Source organism: Aedes albopictus, chromosome 3 (genome assembly GCF_035046485.1).
Source record: "Aedes albopictus strain Foshan chromosome 3, AalbF5, whole genome shotgun sequence".
Lineage (NCBI taxonomy): Eukaryota > Metazoa > Arthropoda > Insecta > Diptera > Culicidae > Aedes > Aedes albopictus.
In genome coordinates this window covers 416,935,832-416,960,077 of record NC_085138.1, presented here as the reverse complement: position 1 = coordinate 416,960,077, position 24,246 = coordinate 416,935,832, and the positions used below count along the sequence as shown (strand labels likewise).

Genomic DNA, 24,246 nt, shown 5'->3' with positions numbered 1-24,246 from the left:
TAGCGCGATTCCCTATTCTAGAACAATTTTGGGATGCGCAGAATTAGGAACATCAATGCGCAGAATAAGGAACATCGCAGAAAAAGTGCGCAGAATAAGGAACACAGACACGCCTCAGAATTTTTGCTTTTTTAGATTGAAATTCAAAATTTTGTATTACTTTTATATTTTTACATTATTCATAAGGCCCACAGGTATTCACAGACAAAATTTGAGACCATTATGTTTTATTTGTAATTTATAGCATGTGATTGAAATTTAAAAAGGCTTAGGTGCGCAGAATATGGGACCTTCACGGTACAGTCCAACACACAGCTCACATCGCAGCGCTGCGCTACTCTGTATTGCCGAGAGCCTACAACTTGCAGCTCAGACAGCGCAGATGTGTAGCACATTCCTAGAAATGAGCGAAGCTCACGCAGAAGAAGTTTGAGCTCTCCGACGTCTCACGCAGCTGGTGTGGCAACCAGTGCCTAAAAAATTCAGCCCAATGATGTTCAATCAGTGCGAAAACGCACACAAATAAAAGAATGCAGTCTCCCACCAACATGACACAGAGAATGAACATGACAAAGAGAAAGCAAGACAATGAGAGCGACGCCTCGTAGTGTAATCAACTGTAGCTGAAGTTCTGTTTTGATCTTCAGTCCGAGCTCGGTGAATATGAATATGAATTTTTAATATGGAAATGAGTTTTTGTGATTTTAGGCTATTTAAAGCACGCAAATGTCGATATGTTGCCCTAATTCTGTAATTATGCTTGCTTTGAGTGAATGGTATGCACCAGCAGCACTTTTTGCTTTTAAATCGTGCTTAAACCAAAAATATCAATTGAAGATGAATATGCTGACTTTGAATATCAGTCCGTGGTAAAAATTCAGCAGACAGCGAAGTAATGAATTTTTCATCGCTTGAACTTCACAGAGTGGCGCAGGGGTTGTCGAGGCGATAATCAAAACAAAAACAAATCTACGACGCAAGAGCCTCTGGGCGTCGGTTTGGATGACTGTAAATTGACAAATTAAGACACTGGTGGCAACTTACACATTCGCACTCTCACGCAAAGTTTTACGGCTGCGCGATGTGTGTTTGTTGGCGGTTCACATTCGTAGCAAAACAAAGCGGCGCACATTTTATTGAAGATATTGTGTACGCAGAGCTGTTTATCAGTGTATCTAGGGTAAGTGTGCCCATCGTTGTGGTATTAAGGTAAATTCATTTTTAAAACAATGATCGTATTATCTATTGAAGGGTTGCAAAACGTTAGTTGGTAGTTTTCTATCCAAATTTGCTTGGAAAAATATAAAAACTATCGTTTCTCTCTGTTTTCGATCATAAATCGCTTACCACAACATTAGGCACACTGTTCCTATTATGGAGGTAAAATTTAATTTTGGTTCCTATTGTTGCGGTATCCCATTGAAATCATATGGGATACCGCAACATTAGGAACACTACCGCAACAATAGGAACACAGCAGCAAAAAAATTAAGGAAAATATTTTTTTAAATAAGTTTTTGGGCAAATCTTAAGTACACAAATGATGCAATCTCATAATTTAAGCATAATACATCTATTAAAAATGCCTTTTGGTAACATTTCAGTCGAAAAAGTGCTCAATTACCACTACCGCAACATTAGGTACTACCACAACGAAGGGAACAATTACCCTATGCCATCTCTGCCCCTTAGGATTAGAAATTCCTAGACCTAACACAAGCTATGTAAGCAAATAACGCTGCAAACAAAAGGCAGAAGAAAAACGATCACATGAATGACTGATGGACCAAGAACAATAATGAAACCTCGTCATCCTGGGATTGGACTTCGTTATCTATTTAGATAACTGGGCACAATTAATGTTGTGTGTTTTGTGCATTTGTTATGTTCCATTTTATTGTTCGTATCTAGTTCCCAAACGTGAGTCCCGATACGAAAAATAAAATGAGCATATGTAAGGTTCCAATTTATTTGTTACATTGGCTCCCAACGTGGGCCCAATATGAGAAATAAACTGTGCATTTGTAGGGTGCCAATATTATTTGTTACAAGTATAAAGAACACAAGCGAGAAGTTTAGTTTCTTCAGTGCTTGAAGTTGCTTGAGCTATGATTGCATAAATAATGAATTAAATGAATAGAACCCTACAAATGCTCCATTTTTGTTTCGAATCGAGCCCCAATGCTATTCTGCTAGTCTGCTATTATCAAAATATTCTCTGACATTCGCCCATCTGCGTTGTCCTTTCAGTGGGCAATGCATCCACCTATACACATACAAAACTAGCTGCAAGAAATCCACTTATTCATTTTGTCTTAAATTCATTGAAATCTTCGAAATAACACATCCACTTTTCACATATCGATCTCCCTTCATATTTGAGGCTAGAAAGCGTATTTTTGACTTGAGTTTACAAAGATTCATCATAATGTATGTCCTTTTTAAGATTTACACGCGCTGCCTGTCTAGATCTATGAGGTCTTAGTTTTACTTCACAGCAATGAAAAATGGTATACATACTGAAAAATGGTATGGCAATAATGTTATAACGCGTTTGACATTTCCATGCCCTGTATACCAGCGTACGAAATCGGAAAGGCATCAACTTCTTGAGCCAGAGTTCCACTTATGTTATGTGACCTCATGCTTCCACGGGTCAAACGATGACAAAGACCGCCAGCTAAGAGTTGTGTGCTTAGCTGGTAGTGCAGCCTGGGTACTGTTGTCCCTCTGACTTTAGCTAGATTGAGGAGGTACGTCCCGAGCGTCTGTTCACCAAGAAGGTGCGGATTAAACAGCGTCTGTTCTGGCATCCAGCGGCTGAATATAAAACGCTGTATCACGTCAGCTATACCAAAGGTGGCAGCCCCACCAACGCGATGTATGCAGTGCGACCCCGGTTAGGTAGCCTGTCGAAGCCTTTCAACACTACGAAAAATGAAGTAAGAAATATAATATGCGAACGATACTCTCGGAAACCGACCCGGCAACGAAATAAGGACTATGATTGGAAACTCGGTACCTGGAACGTCAGGACCTTAAATGAATCTGGACGAGTGAGCCTTTTGGCTCGTCAATTGCAGAAAGTTGGTGTGTGCGTGGCTGCTATACAAGAAGTTCGGTGGTCCAAAACTGGTGAATGTGAATTCAGGGCGGTGGATCCCGTCGCCAACACATCGTTCAAATATAGCATCTACGACAGCGACAGCGAAAAGGCAGAACATGGGGTCGGATTCATAGTGATCGGGAAACAGATGAAGCGAGTTATGAGGTGGAAGCCGATCAACAAGCGGATCTGCGTATTGAGGTTCCGCGGCAAATTCTTTAACTACAGCCTGATCAATGTCTATGCGCCGACCAACAAGAAAACTGATTATGTGAAGGATGCGTTTTATGAATATCTTGACAAGACCTATGGAGAATGTCCAAAACACGACGTTAAGATTGTCATCGGTGACGCCAACGCGTTGGTCGGAAGTGAGGACTTTTTCCGTCCAATCATCGGTACGGAGAGCCTTCACTCCGTCACTAATGACAACGGCCTGAGATTAGTAAACTTTGCTGCCGCCAGGGGGATGGCCATTAGTAGCACCTACTTTGCACGCAAGGATATCCGCAAGCACACCTGGAGACATCCAAACGGCGATACTTGCAACCAAATCGACCATGTGCTGGTAGATGGCCGACATTTCTCGGACGTAATTGATGTTAGAACTGTTAGAACTTTTCGAGGTCCCAACATCGACTCAAATCACTATCTCGTAGTTAGTAAGATTCGAGCTCGGTTATCAACCGTGTCGGACTCTAGGAACCGGCGATCGATGCGTTTCAACATCCAGCGGTTTTCAGCAGACGGTACGGTAGCCGACTATCACCAGAAGCTGGACGAGCGGATAAGTGAAATCAACGAGAGCGATAATCTCAACACTCTGTGGGAGTCTATCCACGGAGCGATGAGTACAGCAGCGCGGGAGGTGATAGGTACTGCTCAAAGACGACCTAGAAACAGGTGGTTCGACGAGGAGTGCCAGAGAGTAACGGACGAGAAGAATGTTGCCAGAAGCCGGATGTTGGTGTCGGGGACCCGGCAGAGCAGGGAGCGATATAGGGTAGCAAGAGTAGCCGAAAAATGAATCCACCGCAAAAAGAAAAAAAAAAGAGCACGAGGAAAATGTGATTGCTCAGGCGCAAGAGTGTATGGAACAGAATGATATGCGGAGATTTTACGAAACTGTCAATGATGTGCGGAGAAAAACAGCGCCTTCTCCCGTCATGTGCAACGATCGCAATGGAAACTTGCTGACATACAATACAATGGTGGCTGCCTGGTGGAGAGAGCACTTCGAGATATTGTTGAACGGTGGGAGTGGAAGAGCGACGGACAGAATTCGAATCGACGACGACGGACAAGCTGTGGAACCTCCAACGCTAGACGAGGTCAAGACAGCCATTAGGGGACTGAAGAACAACAAGGCTGCTGGGAAGGACGAACTCCCAGCCGAGCTTCTCAAGCACGGTAGTGAGCAGCACTCTTACACCGTATTATAATGAAGATATGGGAGGAGGAAGAACTGCCTGCTAGTTGATTGGATGGTCTCATTTGCCCTCTTTTCAAGAAATCGACTGGGGTGCGCGAATTACAGAGGAATAACACTCCTCAACTCAGCGTACAAAATTTTGTCCGGAGTTCTGTTCCACAGGCTGAGGCCGATTGAGGAGTCCTTCGTCGGCGAATATCAGGCAGGATTTCGTGAGGGCCAATCAACGACGGATCAGATGTTCACCCTGCGGCAGATTCTCGATAAATTTCGGGAGTACAACTTGCAGACCCATGACCCATCATCTGTTTATCGATTTCAAGGCGGCGTACGATTCAGTGAAGAGAAACGAGTTATGGCAGATTATGATCGAACATGGATTTCCGGCAAAGCTGATTAGACTGATTCGTGCGACGCTTGACGGATCGAAATCAAGTGTACGGGTTGCGGATGAAATTTTGTCATCGTTCGTAAACTTTGACGGACTGAAGCAGGGCGATGCTCTTTCGAACTTACCGTCGGGCCGTGGAAGAGGCGTTCGAGGAGGGAGGCGTTTGAGGAGGGAGACTGCGAGGATTGGACTTATGATTAACACCACAAAGACTAAGTACATGAGTGGTGCTAGGTGGAGAAAAGTTTGAAGTTGTGGATGAATTTGTTTATCTTGGTACTTGGTACTTGGTGGGCTTCGTGGCCGAGCGGTTAGCGGCGTCAGTCGTTTAGGTGTCTCATAAGCCTCGGAGTGTGGGTTCGATTCCCGCTCCAGTCGGGGAAAACTTTTCGTCAAACGAAAAATTCTCCACTGGGCCACTGGGTGTTATATGTGTTGTCCGTTGTCAAATGTTAGTATTGTTCAGTCTGTAGAGGCCGCAAGGTCGAAGACGGTGTAATTGTCTTTTTCCAGTCTGCGAAACCAGCTGCACCACGCAGGCTGCAAACGAAGACAAAACTCGCGTTGTACAACCTTCCGATTCTCCCGGTCGCTTTATACGGTCATGAAACAGGGACGTTGAAAGAAGTTGATAGGAGAGCTTTTGGAGTCTTCGAACGTAAAGTGCTGCGAACAATACTCGGCTGTAAACTGGAGGACGGCATCTGGCGGCGTCGCATGAACAACGAATTGTACCAGGTATATAAAGAGATGGATATAGTGAAGCAAATACAACACGGCAGGTTGCGGTGGGCTGGACACGTAGCCATCTTAAAATTTGGTCGACCCAACTTCCAACGACACTGCCGTAAGTTTATATTCATTTTTTAGAAAATTTGGCAACTTTGGGTTAAGTTTACATACAAAATTTTTTGAAAAAGTTTCTTTTAAATCATGTTCAAAGTTTCTTTGACTTATTATCTTTTGAATGAAACCTAGGGTTTTGAAATCGGACGCAAATTGGCGGAGATATGGGCCTAAAAAAATGACATGTTTTTGAGGGGGTGACCCCAAACTTTTGAACGGGAGTGTACATGTACTCGGGAGATTAAAAACCGTTTTGCAGCTGTCAATTAGGACTTTCTGCAGCCGTCATAACAAGCAGAATTCCCGTAGTTTGCAGATGAAGACAAAATTTGCAATGTATAAAACGCAAATGATCCCGGTTGCTCAATAAGGTCCCAAGTCTTGGAAGTTGCAAGATATCGAACGGAGAGCGTTTGGTGTCTTTCAGGGTTCCTGATTTCCACTTTTCATCTTCTTCCACATTCGAAGACAGTCAGCAGCGAACGGTTGTCGCTTTATATTCGTGTGTATGCTTGTCAGCGACGACAGCAAACTCCGGCGAACGGTGGGAAGCCACACTTGGAAATTACGCATTCGTCCACATTCGCATCGTAAGCGAATGCGATTCGTGAGTGATGCGATTGATATTGTGCATACGAATTTTTGATGTTTTCGAATTATTTTCTTTGCTAATCTAGCATTTCAATAACAATACAGTAAAAATGTATGCATTACATGCAGAAATTCTCTTATACTTATGATAATAGCCGCTTCAATCGCTCACCAGCATTCTTCACCATTCGCCATTCATTCATTCGCTTGCGATCCAAACTGCGACGAATGGCAACGAATATTCATGTCAAGCAGCTGGCTCATCGCTTCCCACTGGTGATGGGGTTGCGTGTTTGATCACGACGATCCGTTTGCTGCATCTTCCTCGATTCGCTTCAGCAAAGAGGAGTGAATATGAATGGAGTGAGGCGAATATACCGATCCTTGGTCTTTGAACATAAGGTGTTGCAAACAATACTCGGTGGTGTCTGGCGGAGTCGCATGAATCACGAGTAGACGTTCCATAACTGCTACATGTTTACGTTTCATTTAGCCAATGAAATTCGATAACTGCAACAACTGGCAGACGTCAAAGAACTGTCAGTTGCTGCAGAATGCAGCCAATGTGCATACGGAAAACATCGCACTGCAACAAAATTGCATGCGAAAAACATCGCATCGCTGCTGACATTTCGATTTGACGAATAGCGGTACAATAACTGCAAAATTGTTGCACTTAGCGGACTTGCAGTTAAAAAGCATTGCAGTTAAAGCGTTTGCACCGAGCGAACGTCTACTCTGCATCCTGCAGCTACTAACAGTTCTTTGACATCTGTCAGTTGTTGCAATTATCGAACGTCTACTGTAGCAGAAAAGGAGAGCGAGACATGGGTTGAGCTCAGAACCTTCTGTTTACTAATCAGAAGCGGTAGCTATTAGGCCTCCAAGCTACTATCAATATTTCAAGCGATTTTTAAGTTATTTTAGTACAGGTTTACGAAAATTGGATAATCTACCGCAGTTTTTTTTTTCATCCACGGGTTCCCAACCGGTGGTCCGCGGCCCCCTGGGGGGCGTGAAGCAAGTCCAAGGGGGCCGCGATGTTACCAAAAATTGTAAAATTTTCATTCTATTTTGTGCAAATCATACCAGTTTTTAATTTTTTATACCGCCACCCCCAAAACCCACAATTTTAGCAAAAAAAAAAGTATAAAACACCTTCAGAAGAAAAAAACTTTCGGCTGCGCTGCTATTTTACAGCTATTACTTAAATTGAATGTACATGACATCATTGTTTACGAAATTTGAGTGTCGAATAAAAAAAAAACGTATCGTTGACCGTCGAAAACCCCTCCCACACTAAAATTCTGGCTACGTTACTGTATCCAAAAAAAAAACTCGGTTTCAATTTTTTTTTCCAAAAAAAATCATTGGGCCCCAGATGTTTCGACAATTTTTAAAGGGGGTCGCCACCTCAAAAAGGTTGGGAACCCCTGTTTTAAATCTATATATCTGGAGCTCGATTTGAATAGGTCGTATGTGCTTTTGTCGAATAAAAATTCGATCAGTTAGATTCGCTTATAACAGCGCAAATCATTAAAATTGAACAAAGTTGATACATACAGCAGAATCCTCACAAAACAAGCATTCCGTTCCAATATCAAAACTCACCAAAATATCTCCCATATTGCTAAAATAACTAAAATAACCTGATCGAATTTTATATCGACAAAAGCACATACGACCTATTCAAATCGAGCTCCAGATATATATAAAAATAAGTTTGAAGTTCCTTTGAGGCAACAAAACTCACGAACGGGTGAACCGATCAGCATGAGTCTTGCACGATTTGATTCGTATTCATGGTAGCTGTGTTTATATGTATTAAAAATTACTAATTACTAATCAACTAAGAAAGTAAAAAAATATAAAGTACTGATTTTTTTATGAACTGGGAAGAAAATCAACATGATTGAAATAATACCAATCTAGAGTGCGGTGCTATTTTGAGCTCAACAGTTGTCAAACCACCACAAGACGGCAAGACAAAGTTGAAGACAGCTAGTCTACTATAAAGTCTTCTACAAGTCTTGTATATTGATAATGGTAGCAATACATCTGAGAAATTGTGGTGGGTTCAGAGTGAGTACAAGGGAAAAGAAGATATAGGTGAAATAGTTCAACAGCATAAAGCCTTGGAACCATAAATTTATCACAATGATACATGTTAAGTCAGCTGGTAACTATAAATACAAGCGACATGTGGTAAAAACCACCAATACGATCGATAACAACAATTTTACAAAAAAAAAAACCCTATGCATTTGCGGATACGATCTAGCTCCTCTTTGTTCGTTGACCACTATCCCTTTCTTATGAATGACACCTGTAGTGGCCTCTTTATACTAATTGAACCAGCACGCACGAGCGTTCGTTCAACGACATTCTACAATATTATTGGGTTCCCACTTTATATCCTCGAATGTTAACCACTCGCTCTGACGCCTGTCCGTGGTTGGTTACAGACGGACGACCCAACCGTGCCGGCTGGTATTTATGCACATTTTTATTAAGCACAAACGACCGACAGCTGATTCGCACAACCAGCGCGCGTCGTCTTTTTCGTTCTTGTTTTATTGTAGCTGTATAGCTACCTTTTCGTTTTGCGTTTCTGTTTTTGTTTACATCTGGTACCTATCTCTGGTGCAGGCCTTCGTTACCGTTACAGTCTCAATCCAGTTGGTGTGGTGTGCGCTTGCTAAGCTTAACGTTTCGAGTGTGACATCAGCGTTGTTATACACCAAACGAGAATCGAATAGAGTAATTTTCTCCTTCTTGACGGCATAGGGACAGAGCAAAGTTTCTCAACTTAATGTTCTATGAGCACTTCAACAGTTATGTATTTACTGAGGACTGCCTGTATCATTGACCATTTTTAGAAATCGTGACAGACACGATGATACTCTAGTCTATGCTCAAGAAAGTCCAGGAAACTGCAAAAAAATCTTGGACCTCTAGATCTCGGACCCTGCATGACCTTGTTGAACTCCCGCGTCTTCGTTGCTACGACTATATAGACTGTTTCAGAAATTATAAATACACTTTGTTTGTTAAATAAAATGAGCTGTTCTGATGAGTTTAGAATACAGCAATCCACATTCTTGTATTTCCTTTCAATTGTCATAATATTTTGAAGAACAGTCGAGTTCTCTAACAATTAACTTCATTCTACAAATTCGCATTTGCACAAACAATATTATTTATCAATAAAAAAATACCCAATTAAACTTTTTATCATACAGTAGACGTTCGCTCGGTGCAAACGCTTTAACTGCAATGTTTTTTAACTGCAAGTCCGCAAAGTGCAACAATTTTGCAGTTATCGCACCGCTATCTGTCAAAATGAAATGTCAACAGCGATGCGATGTTTTCCGCATGCACTTTTGTTGCAATGCGATGTTTTTCGTATGCACATTCGTTGCATTCTGCAACAACTGACAGTTATGTGACGTCTGTCAGTTGTTTCAGTTATCGAATTTCATTCGGTAAGTGAAACGTAAACATGTTGCACTTACCGAACGTCTACTGTATTCGCTTTCTCAACAAGTTGGCCAAGAAATGCCTTCAATAAAACATGGGAAAAGTCGATACAGTAGACGTTCGATAACTGCAACATGTTTACGTTTCACTTACTAAATGAAATTCGATAACTGCAACAACTGAAAGACGTCAAAGAAATGTCAGATGCTGTTAAATGCAGTTAATGTGCATGTGTAAAACATCGCATTGCAGTAAAAGTACATGCGAAAAACATTGCATTGCAGTAAAAGTACATGCGAAAAACATCGCATCAGTGTTGACATTTTATTTTGACGAATAGCAGTACGACAACTGCAAAATTGTTGCACTTGGCGGACTTGCAGTTAAAAAACATTGCAGTTGAAGCGTTTGCTCCGAGCAAACGTCTACTGTAAATGCATTTGCGCAACATTTTTTCTGATATCAAGTTTCTTATTTTTTAAGGTGTTCTACAGAACATAAGAACTACCACACAGTTTCTTGGCTTTTCTGAACACATTTGATTTGAACTAATTTATTTTTTCATCTCATTATTCTCATTAATGGCATAGTTTGTCATTCCATAAAAAATAATGCATTGAGCAGTAAGGAAGACATTTTTTTTGCTTAACGTTTGTTGTTACCTGTGTTGTTGAGAAATTAGAAACAAAATTTTTTGCATTGACAAGGCCCGTAATGATGGTTGTTGACCAAATATTCCAGTGAAAATTACTTTAATCAATCGTAAAATATCTCTCCTTATCGCAGCAGTAACTTTCATCCTGCTTATCATTCTACCGTGGACAGCGTAGAAAAGTGAAAGCAGCACAAAGGCACCAGTTCGATATAATAGTAGAATTAGAATAGAATACATTTAGGCGCTGCCAATTGAGCTGTAAACTAGGTTAAATGATTAAGAATAAAAAAAGAAACATCAACAAAGTTGGTATTAAGTATTTGCATCGTTAGAATGTTAACTAAAAGAGCTTGAAGAAACTTTTTTGGATATTGTGCTCAAATTAAAATGGCGGTCAATCGTTAGTGTATTTATAATTTCTGAAACAGTCTATATTAACCCTATGAATTTTTTTTACAATTACTGGGCATTTGTCTATTCAACTTGCAAACAATTTAGAATACCTAATCATATATATGGGTCCTTGGAAAAGAGTACAGGGGAATATTAGTCAACCATTGAGTCCTTTAAGCTTAACCTCAAGTGTATAGATTTAACACGTTTTATACACCGTATGGCATTACCAAAATGCACAAATCTTGCCACAATTAGGGTACAACCAGCCTTGACCCATAGCAGTAGGTCCCACAAATCACAGTGAACATCTCGAGAATTTCCAAAATTAGTCATAACAACACAAATCAATCCACGCGTACAACATCTATGTACGTCGGCGGACGGTACAACAACGGTGGCGTCAAATAGTCGCCAAACGTACATATACGACACCACACGACCGACAGACCAACAACAGTCCGAGTCAGTGAAGAGAGCCGTGCGTCGTCGTACGTAACGCAATCCAGTCTTGTGCTGCTGCAATTTAGTGACAGAACAGAAAAGCATGTGCGTGCGAGCGTGCATGCGTTTGTCCATCATGCACCACCCCGAGAGGAGAAACGGGAGCAAAACCAACAAATATAGCCTGTTCACGGTAAATTTTGGACACTGATCTGCTTCAGGAAAATACAGTAGACGTTTGCTCGTTGCAAATGCTTTAACTGCAATGGTTTTTAACTGCAAGTCCAATAAACGCAAAAAGTTTGCAGTTATCGCACCGCTATTCGTGAAAATGAAAAGTCAACAGCGATGCGATGTTTTTCGCATGAAGTTTTGTTGCAATGCGATGTTTTCTGAATGCAAATTGCAGTTATCGAACGTCTACTGTAGACAATCATGTGTACAATAGACGTTCGCTCGGTGTAATGCTAACCTCCGAAACAAGACGTTAAAACAGTGAAGCGTTGTTTTCCAAATGCACATTGGCTGTATTCGGCAGTAAATTACAGTTTTTTGACGTATATCAGTTGTTGCAGTTATCGAAGTTCATTCGGTATAATGACAAACAGTGTAATGGCATTTTAAGTGAAACGCAAACATGTTGCAGTTATCGAAAGTCAACTGTACTTAGTTAAAGCAGCCGTTGAGAACTCAGTTAAAAGGTAAACAAATACCGAACCAAGCTTGGAGTAGCAGTGGAAACATTTGAATGTAATTCAAGATTCGATTTAGTGTTTTATAGACCTCGTTTTATGAGTACAGTAGACGTTCGATAACTGCAACATGTTTACGTTTCACTTGCCGAATAAAATTTGATAACTGCAACAACTGACAGACGTCAAAGAACTGTCAGTTGCTGCAGAATGCAGCCAATGTGCCTTTAAAAAACATCACATTGCAGCAAAAGTGCATGCGAAAAACATCGCATCGCTGTTGACATTTCAGATTGATGGATATCGGTGCGATAACTGCAAAATTGTTGTTGTTCAGTTAAAAAGTATTGCAGTTAAACCGTTTGCACCGAGCGAACGTCTACTGTATCTACACACTCAATTTCGGTTTCTCTATTAGGTACAGTAGACGTTCGCTCGGTGCAAACGGTTTAACTGCAAAGCTTTTTAGGTGCAAGTTCGCTAAGTGCTACAATTTTGCAGTTATCCCACCGCTATCCGTCAAAATCAAATGTCAACTGCGATGCGATGTTTTTCGCATGCACTTTCGTTGCAATGCGATGTTTTTTGTACGCACATTGGTTGCATTCTGCAGCAACGGGCAGTTTTTTGACGTCTGTCAGTTGTTGCAGTTATCGAACGTCTACTGTGTTTACAGTGATTTTTGACTGAAAGTCCGCATAAATGCAACTATTTTACAGTTATCGCAACGCTATCCGGCAACAGCCATGCGATGTGTTTCGCATGCACTTTTGTTGTTGTGCGATGTTTTCCTAATGAACATTGGCTGTAGTCTGCAGCAACTGTCAGCTCTTTGACGTCTGTTAGTTGTTGCGTTAACGAATTTCAATCGGTAAATGAAATGTAAATATGTTGCAATTATAGGTTGTTTACTGTATTTGGCCGTGTACCTACTAAAAATCAAGTCTAATTGAAATGACTGAGTTATAGCAAAAAAGTGCTCAAAAGAGCAGCTACTGCCCAAGTGCTGCGACACCTTACGCCTTCGTTGGTGAAATTGCTACAGAATCAAGTGGAAACCAGAGCATATGAAATGGCGACCGAGAGTGCGCAAGGATGTTTCAACGGCGTGTTGCTATCTGAATCTTTCTTTGCCGTAGAACTGAAAATCATCATGACCATTACGATTTCTGGAATCAACCTTTCCATAGCGATACGAACATGTTAGCAGGTCACAACAAAATTCTGTTGGGTAGGAAATCTGTCAGACATTTTTCTAGATTTTAGCTGAAAATTCCTCTAAACTAGTAATTCACAAACTTCTACATGTCGCTGCCCACTTACAACGGCTATGAATTTCGGAGATCCAGCCACACATAACAAAAATATATAAACGACGAGACATTTACAAGACACTGAAGACGACAGTTGAGGTCGAAATACGTATCTGTCAAAGGATGCAAATTCTTAGTGGAATTCAAAGGAACAGTACTTAACGCGATTTTCTTTTTACTTACAGATATTCCCCTAACAAGCCCAGGTTAATCATCATGAGACATTTTGATTTTGTTGAAAGCTACCTAAAGTTTAGAGTTGTAATTTGCATTCTCGGAGAAATCCTAATACATTTACTCAAAAATTATTATTTTTCAAGAGCAAGAAATTCATGCTACGATTGCTCCGGGAATTTCTGGAAGGGATTCTTCCATAAATTTCTGCTTGTCCCTTCGGGAATTTATCTGAAAATTCTTCCAGAAGTTCTTAAGGGGATTCTACCAGGAAATGTTTGGAGGATGCTTCCAGGAATTCTTCTGAGGATTTTTATAAGAATACCTTTAGATGTGTCCCTAAGATTTTTTTTTCAAGCATTGCTCATGAGGTACCTCCAGAAGTTTTTTCACGGGATTCCGTCACAAACTCTTGCAAGGATTCCTCCAGAAATTACTTCTGGTATTCCTGCAGTATTTTTCCAAGAATTTCTGCAGGAACACAGAGATGTATCCATAAATTGCTATAGCGATTTCGCCTGTAATTCCTCCTAGAATTATTCAGTGGATTCATCCAGGATTTTTTCTAGGGATTCTTTCAGAATTTCCTTCAAGAATTTCCTCTTAGAAGTCCTTGAGGAATTCCTACTGGGATTCCTCGAGAAATTTTACCGAGGAATCATCCAGGGATTTCTTTCCGGGGATCCCTCTTAGGGTTTCATAAAAAATATGTAGATTTCTTTAGTTATTTCTCTATAGATTTCCCAATGGGTTCATGTATGGATTTCTAGGGGATTTCCTCGTGTTATTCCTAAACGAATATCTCATACTGAATTACTTAAGGAATTTCTGTTGTGATTTCTTCCTAAATTCTTACAGAAAATTTAGAATTTCTTGCTGGGAATTCTCCTGGAATTCATGCTAGAATTTATCAAGCCATTTCTGCTGGGATTCCTCCAGGAATTGCTCCAGATATTCCCTCAGAATTTTTGATAAGGAACTGTTCGTGAATTTCTCCAGAAATTTCATATGAAATTCTGATAGGGATTTCCAGGAATAACTCTAAGAATGTCCCTAGAGATTTCTACGGACATTGCAATAGGTATTCCTTCAGAAATTATTCATGGGATTTATACCGAAACTCCTCAAAAGGTTTTCACAAAAAATACCTGTAGGAACTGGATGTTCATAAACCACGTAGGTCAAAGTTAACCCATCTCATACCCCATAATCTCCCTTCTCGTAGACTTTGTTCATACAAACATTTTGGAATTTGTACTTGTATATTATTTTGAAGTTTGATACGATATATTGTTATAATTCGGTTTTTAAATTTAAAAAAATGTACTGTTTTTTGATCGATTTTATACGAAAGAGCATATTTTTCAGAGCCATGGCTAGCCACTACGATTTTTTTCAGATTTTTAGAACTTCATTTTGGTAACTAAAATTAAATTCAAAGAGATTTTCTGAAATCACCTTTTGACAGCTGGGCAACTGTTTGACAGCTCCGGCCAGTACAAAATGCGACGAGGGGGGATTCAACAAATCGCTTCCAGGCAAATTTCAAAATGAGTTTAAAATAGGTTCCCGGGCACCAAAATTCATGAAATTTTTTTTTTTATCTGTATTAACGAGATTTTTAGCCCTCGGCTAGTTCATCTCGGGACCCACGCTTTACTTCCCTTCCGAAGGAAGAACTCACATTTTGCGAGTTTGTCGGGAGTGGGATTCGAACCCAGGTCCTCGGCGTGATAGTCAAGTGTTCTAACCATCACACCAGGTCCGCTCCACATTCATGAAAATTTGTATTTCTTCTCAATTTGGCATGCAGATTCAGAATATGGAATTATCTCAACACAGCTAAAGAAGCCAATTCTAGATGATAAAATGCATAAAGTAGGGAGATTTATTTAAATTTCTGAATTTTTTTTTCCAAAAAGTTATATACATATTAAGTTTATTTTACACAAAAATGCTTTCAATATTAAAACATTTAATGGAAGCTGCATTTCGTGTTTATCGAGATGCAATTGTCCATTTAAAAGTGTCCAACATATATCGTGGCCAGCCAAAATATCATGATCACGATAAAATAATACCCCACGCAAACGTCCTCCCGTTCCCACCCACATCTCTCCTATCTCCCGCACCCCCCTGAAAAATCCCTTCAATTTTCCCGTTCATTTGGTGTTGTGCTGTTTTTAGTGGAATGACACTCACCTTCCAATCTGCTCCGCTATTTTGTTCCTCTTGATGGGTCGCCGAATCTTGCCACAATCGGCATTTCTCCTCTTCATTATCCGCGTTGCTTTCTCCGTGCCGTCTCCGTGGTTGTTCCGTTTGGGGTTCGCTTCCACCGAAATGATCTCCCGCCGGCCGCCTGAAACGGCTTTGGGACACTAAACTCACACAAACAAGCTGGACGACGGTTGCGGCTACGACACACCTCCGCCCTCCACCGACGCGGGGATCCTTGGACACTGGGACTTCTTCGCCGCTGCTGTGACTGTGACGGATCTCTTCTTCTCGCGTTTATAAACTCACTGCTGCTGCTGCAAAGGGGCAAACTATTTTTCCTGCTTGTTTTTGCCTTCCGATTTTCGCGGCGTTAAATTTAGAATGACTCTTCTTGTGCGGACGAGGCGGCTGAGGGGTTTTTTCCCGTGTTATTTTGCTCTTTTTTAGCACCCACTCATTCGGTACCCCTACTGGCGTAGCATGTGAAAAGAACGCAAGCATTATTAGGTATGGATCAGAATCAAACATTTTTATGAATTTTATTTCAGTAGGTTTCGAAAATTAATTCTTGTAAACTCTTCTGACCTCGCCAGGTGTTAGTATCCGGATATGATGCGTTTGGCATAAGCATTCTTTGACATAAACACGATTACACCGCAGAATTTCATTAAATAATGGACTAAATAGGACGCAATCAGTGAAGTACTAGATTGAAAGTAGTGAGCTGGATTTTTGTATGGTGAGATGATCAGTTCTCCATTTCTGCGATGAAATGGTGCAAACAGCGTGGGTTATATGGTTTCCTGCCTAATTTGATGCTGTTTGAGCAAAGCTTTGGGTAACTGTGTTGTTGAAGTTGCTAGAAATAAATAATACAACAACACAGTTACCCAAACTTTTGCTCAAATAGCATCAAATTAGTCAAAAAATCATATAACATATAACAGCTGTTTGTACCATTTCATTACAAAAATGGAGCACTGATCATCTCACCATACAAAAATCCAGCTCACTACTTTCAATCTAGTACTTCACTGATTGCGTCCAATTCTCCGTTTCTGCAATGAAATGGTGCAAAAAGCGTGGGTATTATGATTCCTTGCCTAATTTGATGCTGTTTGAGCAAAACTTTGGATAACTATATTGTTTATGTTGCAAGAAATGGAGAAAACAGCAACACTGTTGCCCAAAGTTTGGCTCAAACAGCATCAAATTAGGCAAGGAATCATAATACCCACGCTTTTTGCATCATTTCATTGCAGAAACGGAGAATTGACCTTCTCACCATACTAAAATTCAGCTCATTACTACAAATCTAGTACTTCGCCGATCTATCCTATAGGACGCAATCAGTGAAGTACTAGATTGAAAGTAGTGAGCTGGATTTTTGTATGGTGAGATGATCAATTATTCATTTCTGCAAAGAAATAGTGCAAACAGCGTGGGTTAAATGATTTCTTGCCTTATTTGATGATGTTTGAGCAATAGTTTGGGAAGCTGTGTTGTATTATTTTTCTTGCATCTTCAACAACACACCAAATTAGGCAAGAAATCTTATAATCCCCGCTGTTTGCACCATTTCTTTGCAGAAATGGAGAATTGATCATCTCACCATACAAAAATCCAGCTCACTACTTTCAATCTAGTACTTCACTGATTGCTTCCCATAGGACGCAATCAGTGAAGTACTAAATTGAAAATAGTGAGCTCAATTTTTGAATGGTGAGATGATCAATTTTCCATTTCTGCAATAGGACAGATCGGTGAAGTACTAGATTTGTAGTAATGAGCAGAATTTTAGTATGGTGAGAAGGTCAATTCTCCGTTTCTGCAATGAAATGGTGCAAAAATCGTGGGTATTATGATTCCTCGCCTAATTTGATGCTATTTGAGCAAAACTTTGGGCAACAGTGTTGTTGTTTTCTCCATTTCTTGCAACATAAACAACATAGTTATCCAAAGTTTTGCTCAAACAGTATCAAATTAGGCAAGGAATCATAATACCCACGCTTTTTGCACCATTTTTTTTTGCAGAAACGGAGAATTGACCTTCTCACCATACAAAAATTCAGCTCATTACTACAAATCTAGTACTACACCGAACGTGCCCCATTATATATGCAAAAATAAACTTTCTAGAAATTTCTTCAGTTACCTCTGACAAAATTTTTCAAGGAATTCCTGGAAGAGCCCTGGAAGAGTTTCCGAAATCACTAAAGATTTTTTTTAACTTTGGATGAATTTCTGATAAAACTCCTTGCTGACATTCATAGAAAAATCCATAAACTACTGAAGAAGTCTCTGGAAATATTCATGTAGAAGTGAAGTTGCAAAAAGAATTCGTGGAGGAACTTTTGAATAAATGTTCTGTCTAATTTCGATCAAAATCTCAGAAGATATTCTTTCAGAGAGGTTTCTTTTATTTCTCTTGGATTTTCTCGCGGGTTTTCGGTCGCAGTCCCTCCCGATTTTTTTTTTCTTTTCAGAGCTCCATGGACTTCCTTAAAATTCACTCCCTGGTTTACTCCCAGAACATTTTTTCGAGATGTCCCAGTTTTTTTTTTCCAGGAATTCTTACGAAGGTCCTCTCGTATGAATAGGTCTTGCCATCTCGATCCTGACGTATAATGTAGAAAACGTGGAAGCTGAGTTCGTCTTCAGAAGAAAGCCATGTTTCACAAAGTGTAATTATATCACAATCAAAGTTGTGAATCAAAACCTTAAACAGGTATAATTTAGGTTTTAAGCTATAACAGTTCCACTGTAGCACAGTGATCGTATCATGCACCTCTCTTGATGAATTATCGAAAGATATGATCGACGCAAGGAGGGGCCATGGAGTAGTCAAATTCCGAAGATATTCTTCAAATGCTGGGAGAAAAATAACAAATATGCCAAGAGTCGGAAAGCCCATTAAATAAAGGATCCACATGGGCCCTAAAAGTGAAAAGTCCTCGCCCTTTAAGCGGCATGGGCGCCCGATATGTGAATATGCAAATAGACATTGCAGTTTGGAGGAATCAAAATTACAGTTAAGATTTGTTTCTAGTTTCGTAAACCATATGAGTATGTATGAGTATGAGCAATTCCTCCAGGAATTTTTCCATAGCTTGCTGCAGTGATTCCATCTTGAATTCATCCAGAGATTCCTTTAAGAATTCATCTAGGGATTCCACCAGATATTTCTTCGGTATTTTGACCTGGGATATCTTTAAAGGTTCCTCCAGGAATTTCTCCATAGATCCTTTAACGCATTTCTGCAGGTATTCTTTCAGAGATTTCTTCAAGGATTTCTACATATATTCCTTCCGGTATTCCGCTGGAGATTGCTCCAATTATTCTATTTGGGATTATTCAAAGACTTTCAAAGTATTTATGCAGGAATATATTGAAGAATTTTTTTCAGAAAATTTTACTAGAGATTATTCAAAAATTAATCCAGGAACTTCTTAAAAATCCATTAGGAGTCCATCTGAGTATTTCTTCAATAATTCGTCCATGGATTTATTCAAATTTTTACCCTGGTATTCCTACAGAAATTCACTAAGAATGTTCTCGTGAGATTCCTCATGGGATTGCTTCCGGGATTCATCATGGGGTTGCTTCACAAATTTCTCCAAGATACCTTCAGTGATTTACCTGGGAATTCGTTCTGTGATTCTTTCGGGAACAACTTCCAGGATTTTTTTTTAAACTGCCTCCGAGAGCTCTTCTTGGAATTCTTCCAGAAACTTCTCCAGGAATTAATCTAAGAATTCCTGCAGAAACTGTTTAGAGAGTTTCTTAAGAGTTCCTCTTGGGATTGCATTCAAGCTTCCTCCTGGGGTTTCTTCAGGAACTGCTACAGGGATTGCTCCAAAAGTTCCTCTGCTTACTCTTTTCAGGATTTCTCCAGGATTTCCTCTGGAATTTCATCGATTTCTTCAGTACTTCCTTCTGGGTTTCACCGTACTATACATTGCATGGTGAATGCCCGAACTCATTTAGGAGGAATTCCTGGAGTAATCTTCATCTTGTGTGTTCCATTTGTGCTGAAAAAAAAATAATTTTTGAAGTTCGAAAATATGTAGTCGAAAAACACTCAATTGCTTTGATGCACCTCTTAATTTCAATGGATTTGGCTGAAATTTTGACCAATTACTTCTTTTAGGGTGCCAATCAAAATATGGGGCTGAACATGGGATTCCTCAAGGAATTTCTCTAGAGATTCCTCCAGGAACTCCTTCAAGCATATCTCCAAAAATTTCTCCAGGGGTTCCTCAAGGCACTCCTTCAGGAATTCCTCTTGGGGTTGCTCTAAGCCTCCAGGAATTTCTCAAGAAACACCTTCACAATACCTACGCCAATTTCTCGAGGAATTTATCCTCATGGATTCCTTTAGAAATTTCCCTAGGAATTCCTCTCGGAATTTATCCACGAATTATTCCAAGATTTTTTTCTATCGATTCCTCCATGAATTCCTTCCCAAGTAACATTTTGATAGCCAATTAGTCTTGTAGAGGTTCGTTTTAAAACACAGTACCTTTTATTTTGGTTTTATGATGGTTCTAAGAACCTCTTCTACTCGACTATAAAATTTGACTTGGGTTATGAGATTCTTCTAGGAATTCCTTAAAGGATTTCTTGAGGAATCCTCCAGGGATTCCCTTAGAAATTCCCCCCGGAATTTATCCAGGAATTATTCCAGGCATTCCTCCAGGACTTTTCCGGGAGTTCCATCAATAACTTCTTCAGTAATTAACCCAGAATTCCTCCACGAATTGATCCAGTAATTCCTACAGCAATTCCTCCAACAATTTTCCCAGGAAATCCTCCATGGATTCCTTCAGATATTCTTTCAGGAATTCCTCTAGGATTTTTTCCAGGGATTCCTCCGGGATTTCTTCCAGGATTTACTCCAGGAGTTCCCCTGGAAATTCCTCCAGGAATTTCTTTAGAAATTTCTCCAGGGATTCCTATTAGGATTCTTCCAGACATTCCTCCAGAAATTTCTTCGACGATTCCTCCAGAAATAGTTCTCGGGAATTCCTCTAGGAATTTCTTCTACAATTTCTCCAGAGATGCCTCCCAGAATTCTTTCAGAGATTCCTCCAGAGATTTCTTCTAGAAGTCCTCTAGGGATTTCTCCAGGAGTTCCACTGGAGATTCCACCTGGAATTTGCCTAGGAGATCCTCCAGGCATTTCTCCTCAGGTTCCTTCCGAAATTGCTTCAGGGATTCCTCCAGCGAGTTTCCAAAACGTCTTCCAGAAGTTCTTCCAAGAATTTCTTCAGAAATTTCTCTAAGGATTCCTCCAGGAATTCCCCAATATGTTTCTTCTCCAGGGATTCCTCTCAGATTTCCTCTATTTCTTCAAAAATATGCACTAGGCATTCATCCAAGAATTTCTTCAGGGAGTCCCCCAGGAAATTCTCCTGGAATACCTCCAGGATTTTTTTTAGGGTTTCCTCCACGCATTCATCCAGGAATTCCTCCAGAGACGGCTCGATGAACAATCTCAAAGGATCATTTTATGGTTTTGCAACATTTTATAATATCGAATCGATGTGAAAACATCGATTCAAAGCATCCATAAAATCGGTGAATCGATTCTGCTGGCCAGATTCGAATCGTATAACAAAAATCGATTTCTCAGCCAAACTTGCCCAATGCTATCCTGGACCGATTTGGAATCGAATAAACGATCATCATAACAAATGTTGAGTTTCTTAATAGGTATATAGAATATATGTATGTAATACATACATGTATTATTATTTTTGCGTATGTATGTACAGGTACTCTTCGAAATAACGTACAAAAAAAAATCTCTTTGTACGTTATATCGAAGCAGAGATAAATTTAGTATTTTTTATGCTAGTGTTTTTTTTTTTTTTTTGTCTGTATTAACGAGATTTTAACCCTAGGCTAGTTCATCTCGGGACCCACTTTTTACTTCCCTTTTGTGAGTATGTCGGGAGTGGGATTCGATCCCAGTGTTGATGTATTCGACGAGAAATTAACCCTAAATAATGATTTCGGTGAAATTCACAAAATCAATAATGAAACGCATGAGTTTTCACGAAAAAGTATTTTTGTTTTTTGTGCTTCGATATAACGTACACTAATTTTTTCCCAATTTGCGCTAATTCTGGGTAGCAAGGCTAATGCTGCAACAAAACATTGATTTGAGTCATTTCGTAGATTAGATGGTGGTTATTGTATTGTATTTATTTTACGAAACGGCAACATGTTAGTTTTTAACTTTAAGTCATGTCAAGGAATATATTACTGGAAAAAATGAAATTTTTCAATGTTGTACGTTATATCGAATTCGCTATATCGAGGGTACGTTATATCGAAGAATACCTCTCGCGTTACATTTGAAAAGGGCCTATCCCCAGAACGTAAACATTGAGAAAAACCGATGCAAACATTTTCCATCACATTTCCTATTCGTATTTTTCAGTTTGAGGATTTTTCAACATGCTTTTCGTTATGATGACACAAGATTAGATGTATCTATGCATCAATAATCAAAGTTGCATTAAATTTTATCAAAAAAGTATGAAAAATGATAAACATGTTAAGCTAATTTGAAATATTTCACCCGGGATCGGCCTTATTGTGAGTCTTTCTGAAATTTTCTTAGCGTGGTTCGGCCCCCCGAATGAGTCCGTTGTTGACATCGAATCAAGGCTCGGTCCTTTTTGAGAGAGAGAATTCTCTCTCCCGGCGCTCGGGCCGGGAGCCGCTCGGAAAATTTTCGGTTGTCGGCCCTTTAAACGAGAAGGCTTACCAATGTAAACAAAATTTTACCGTTACTGGCCCATTTGGAGCACGGGCTTATGAATGATTGGGAAAAAAGCAGGGATTGGCCGTTTTGAAGGTGGGGTTTATTCTGATAAGATTAACGGTTAGGTAGGTGATCTTTGCACAGTAGGTTACTGTTGGGGGATGCTATGGAATGGTATTAAAATCGATTTGTTTACATTTTAGGGATAGGCCCTTTTCAAATGTAACGCGAGACCTGTATTATGTAGGTTTGTTTATTGTAATCTATGAAAAATATGTAAAAACGCAAATTTTACAACTTGTTCAAACGACTTCCCGACTCTTTTCACATGTTACGCCGGATTCCCCTCGGTCGCCTCCTGCCCGCAGCCAGCACTCCCTGGGGGATCGTATGGACCTGACGCGAGTGACGAAAACGTCGTCGAATCGAATGTGTTGAAAATTGCTTCTTTTCCGTAGAGAAAACACTCTCACTGTCAAAATAATTTTCTACCAGCGCAGCGCCACTGATTTTCCACCCCAAATCTGCTTGGCTTGGGGCTTCGTGGAAAGTTTTGGAAGCTCCGCACAAAACCAATAATTCTATTTCCCCCGTCTCACTTCACCCACCAGCAGCCCCACACACCAACAACCCACACCAGATAGCACTGAATCGTAGCAGCTTTCACGGGAAAAAAAAGCAAAAATCGAACCTTCTCCACGGCACCTTTTTGGCAGCTTCCTGCTTCTGGCTGCTGCAGCTGCTGTTCCGCCAGCCAAACTTTACGCGACGTTTGAACTAAATATTTTCCCCAGAAAAACCCATCCTCCGGATGCGCATCGACCAACCACTCTGCACGGCCGCGGATGTGCAGTTTCCGGGTCGCGACGAGATTCGACCGAGATTTTTCACACTGCTGCCAGAGTCGGAAACAATCACCAACCAACCAATCAACCACAAGCACCACTTTTTTCCGAAGACGGCGACGACGTTTTCGTCGGTCGCTTTTGGGGCCACTTTTCACCTCTTACCGAGCACTCCGAAGATTTCCTTTAGCCTTTTCCACCGAGCACCTGGATGGGCTTCACAACTTTTCACCACCTAGGAAACGATCGTCCATCGAAAATCGGTTTTTCCTCTTCCTTTTTCGCGATAGGAGTTCGACGGCGGATGATGGTTCTCGCGTTTGTCGTTTTCGTCTTATTTTCACTCTGCGTGCGATACGATGGCTGATGGCCTCTGAACTGCTTGCTGCTGCTGCTCTTGTTGCTTTTTGCTCCTTCTTCGTTCCGTTTTTGTCCACGGCGAAATGCATGCGATCCGTGATGGAAGCTGCGCGAGAAATGCGATGTTTTTGGCGAGAATTGCGTCAAAAGTGCGAGAGACAACAAAAGGCGAAAATCTTTTTGACGGGAAAACGAGCAATTTTGGCATTTGCGCGGATGCATCAAAATTCGTCGACGTTCAAATCGTCGACTTGTATCGTTTTTATCGACTATCGTTCATTTCCCACTAGTTGCATTGGTATTAGTGACAACCTGGATTTTGATAATCCAAAACAAAACGATCATCCGGGTGGTTCTCGCAGTACTGTTTATCCGAAACTTTTGCCGAGAATTATTAATTTACGCGTTTTATTTTTCTTTGGAGTTTCACTAGTTTTAATACAAATTAAATTTTTATACATATTGCCTGTGAGGATAATAACAAATCCGAAGACGAGATGGTGATGCCGTACAAATCGGCATCCGGAGA

The 24,246-nt window shown here is 40.3% G+C and overlaps 1 protein-coding gene across 13 annotated transcripts in view; it reads right to left on the bottom strand.

Moving 5' to 3' along the window:
• The window catches only part of LOC109403162 (macoilin-1), a 39,722-nt gene extending 15,896 nt beyond the window's left edge, over positions 1 to 23,826 (bottom strand). Inside the window, exons 1-2 of one of the 13 annotated variants that reach the window (XM_029875690.2) lie at positions 23,204 to 23,826; positions 15,720 to 16,207 (exon numbers count right to left, since the gene is read on the bottom strand). In XM_029875690.2, coding sequence (XP_029731550.2) covers positions 15,720 to 15,796 — 77 coding nt within the window. In that variant the 5' untranslated portion in view covers positions 15,797 to 16,207; positions 23,204 to 23,826. The remainder of the gene's footprint in view (positions 1 to 15,719; positions 16,208 to 23,203) is intronic. The other 12 variants (XM_019675903.4, XM_019675904.4, XM_019675905.4 and 9 more) reach the window with 12 other exon arrangements.
• Positions 23,827 to 24,246: the final 420 nt, after the last annotated feature.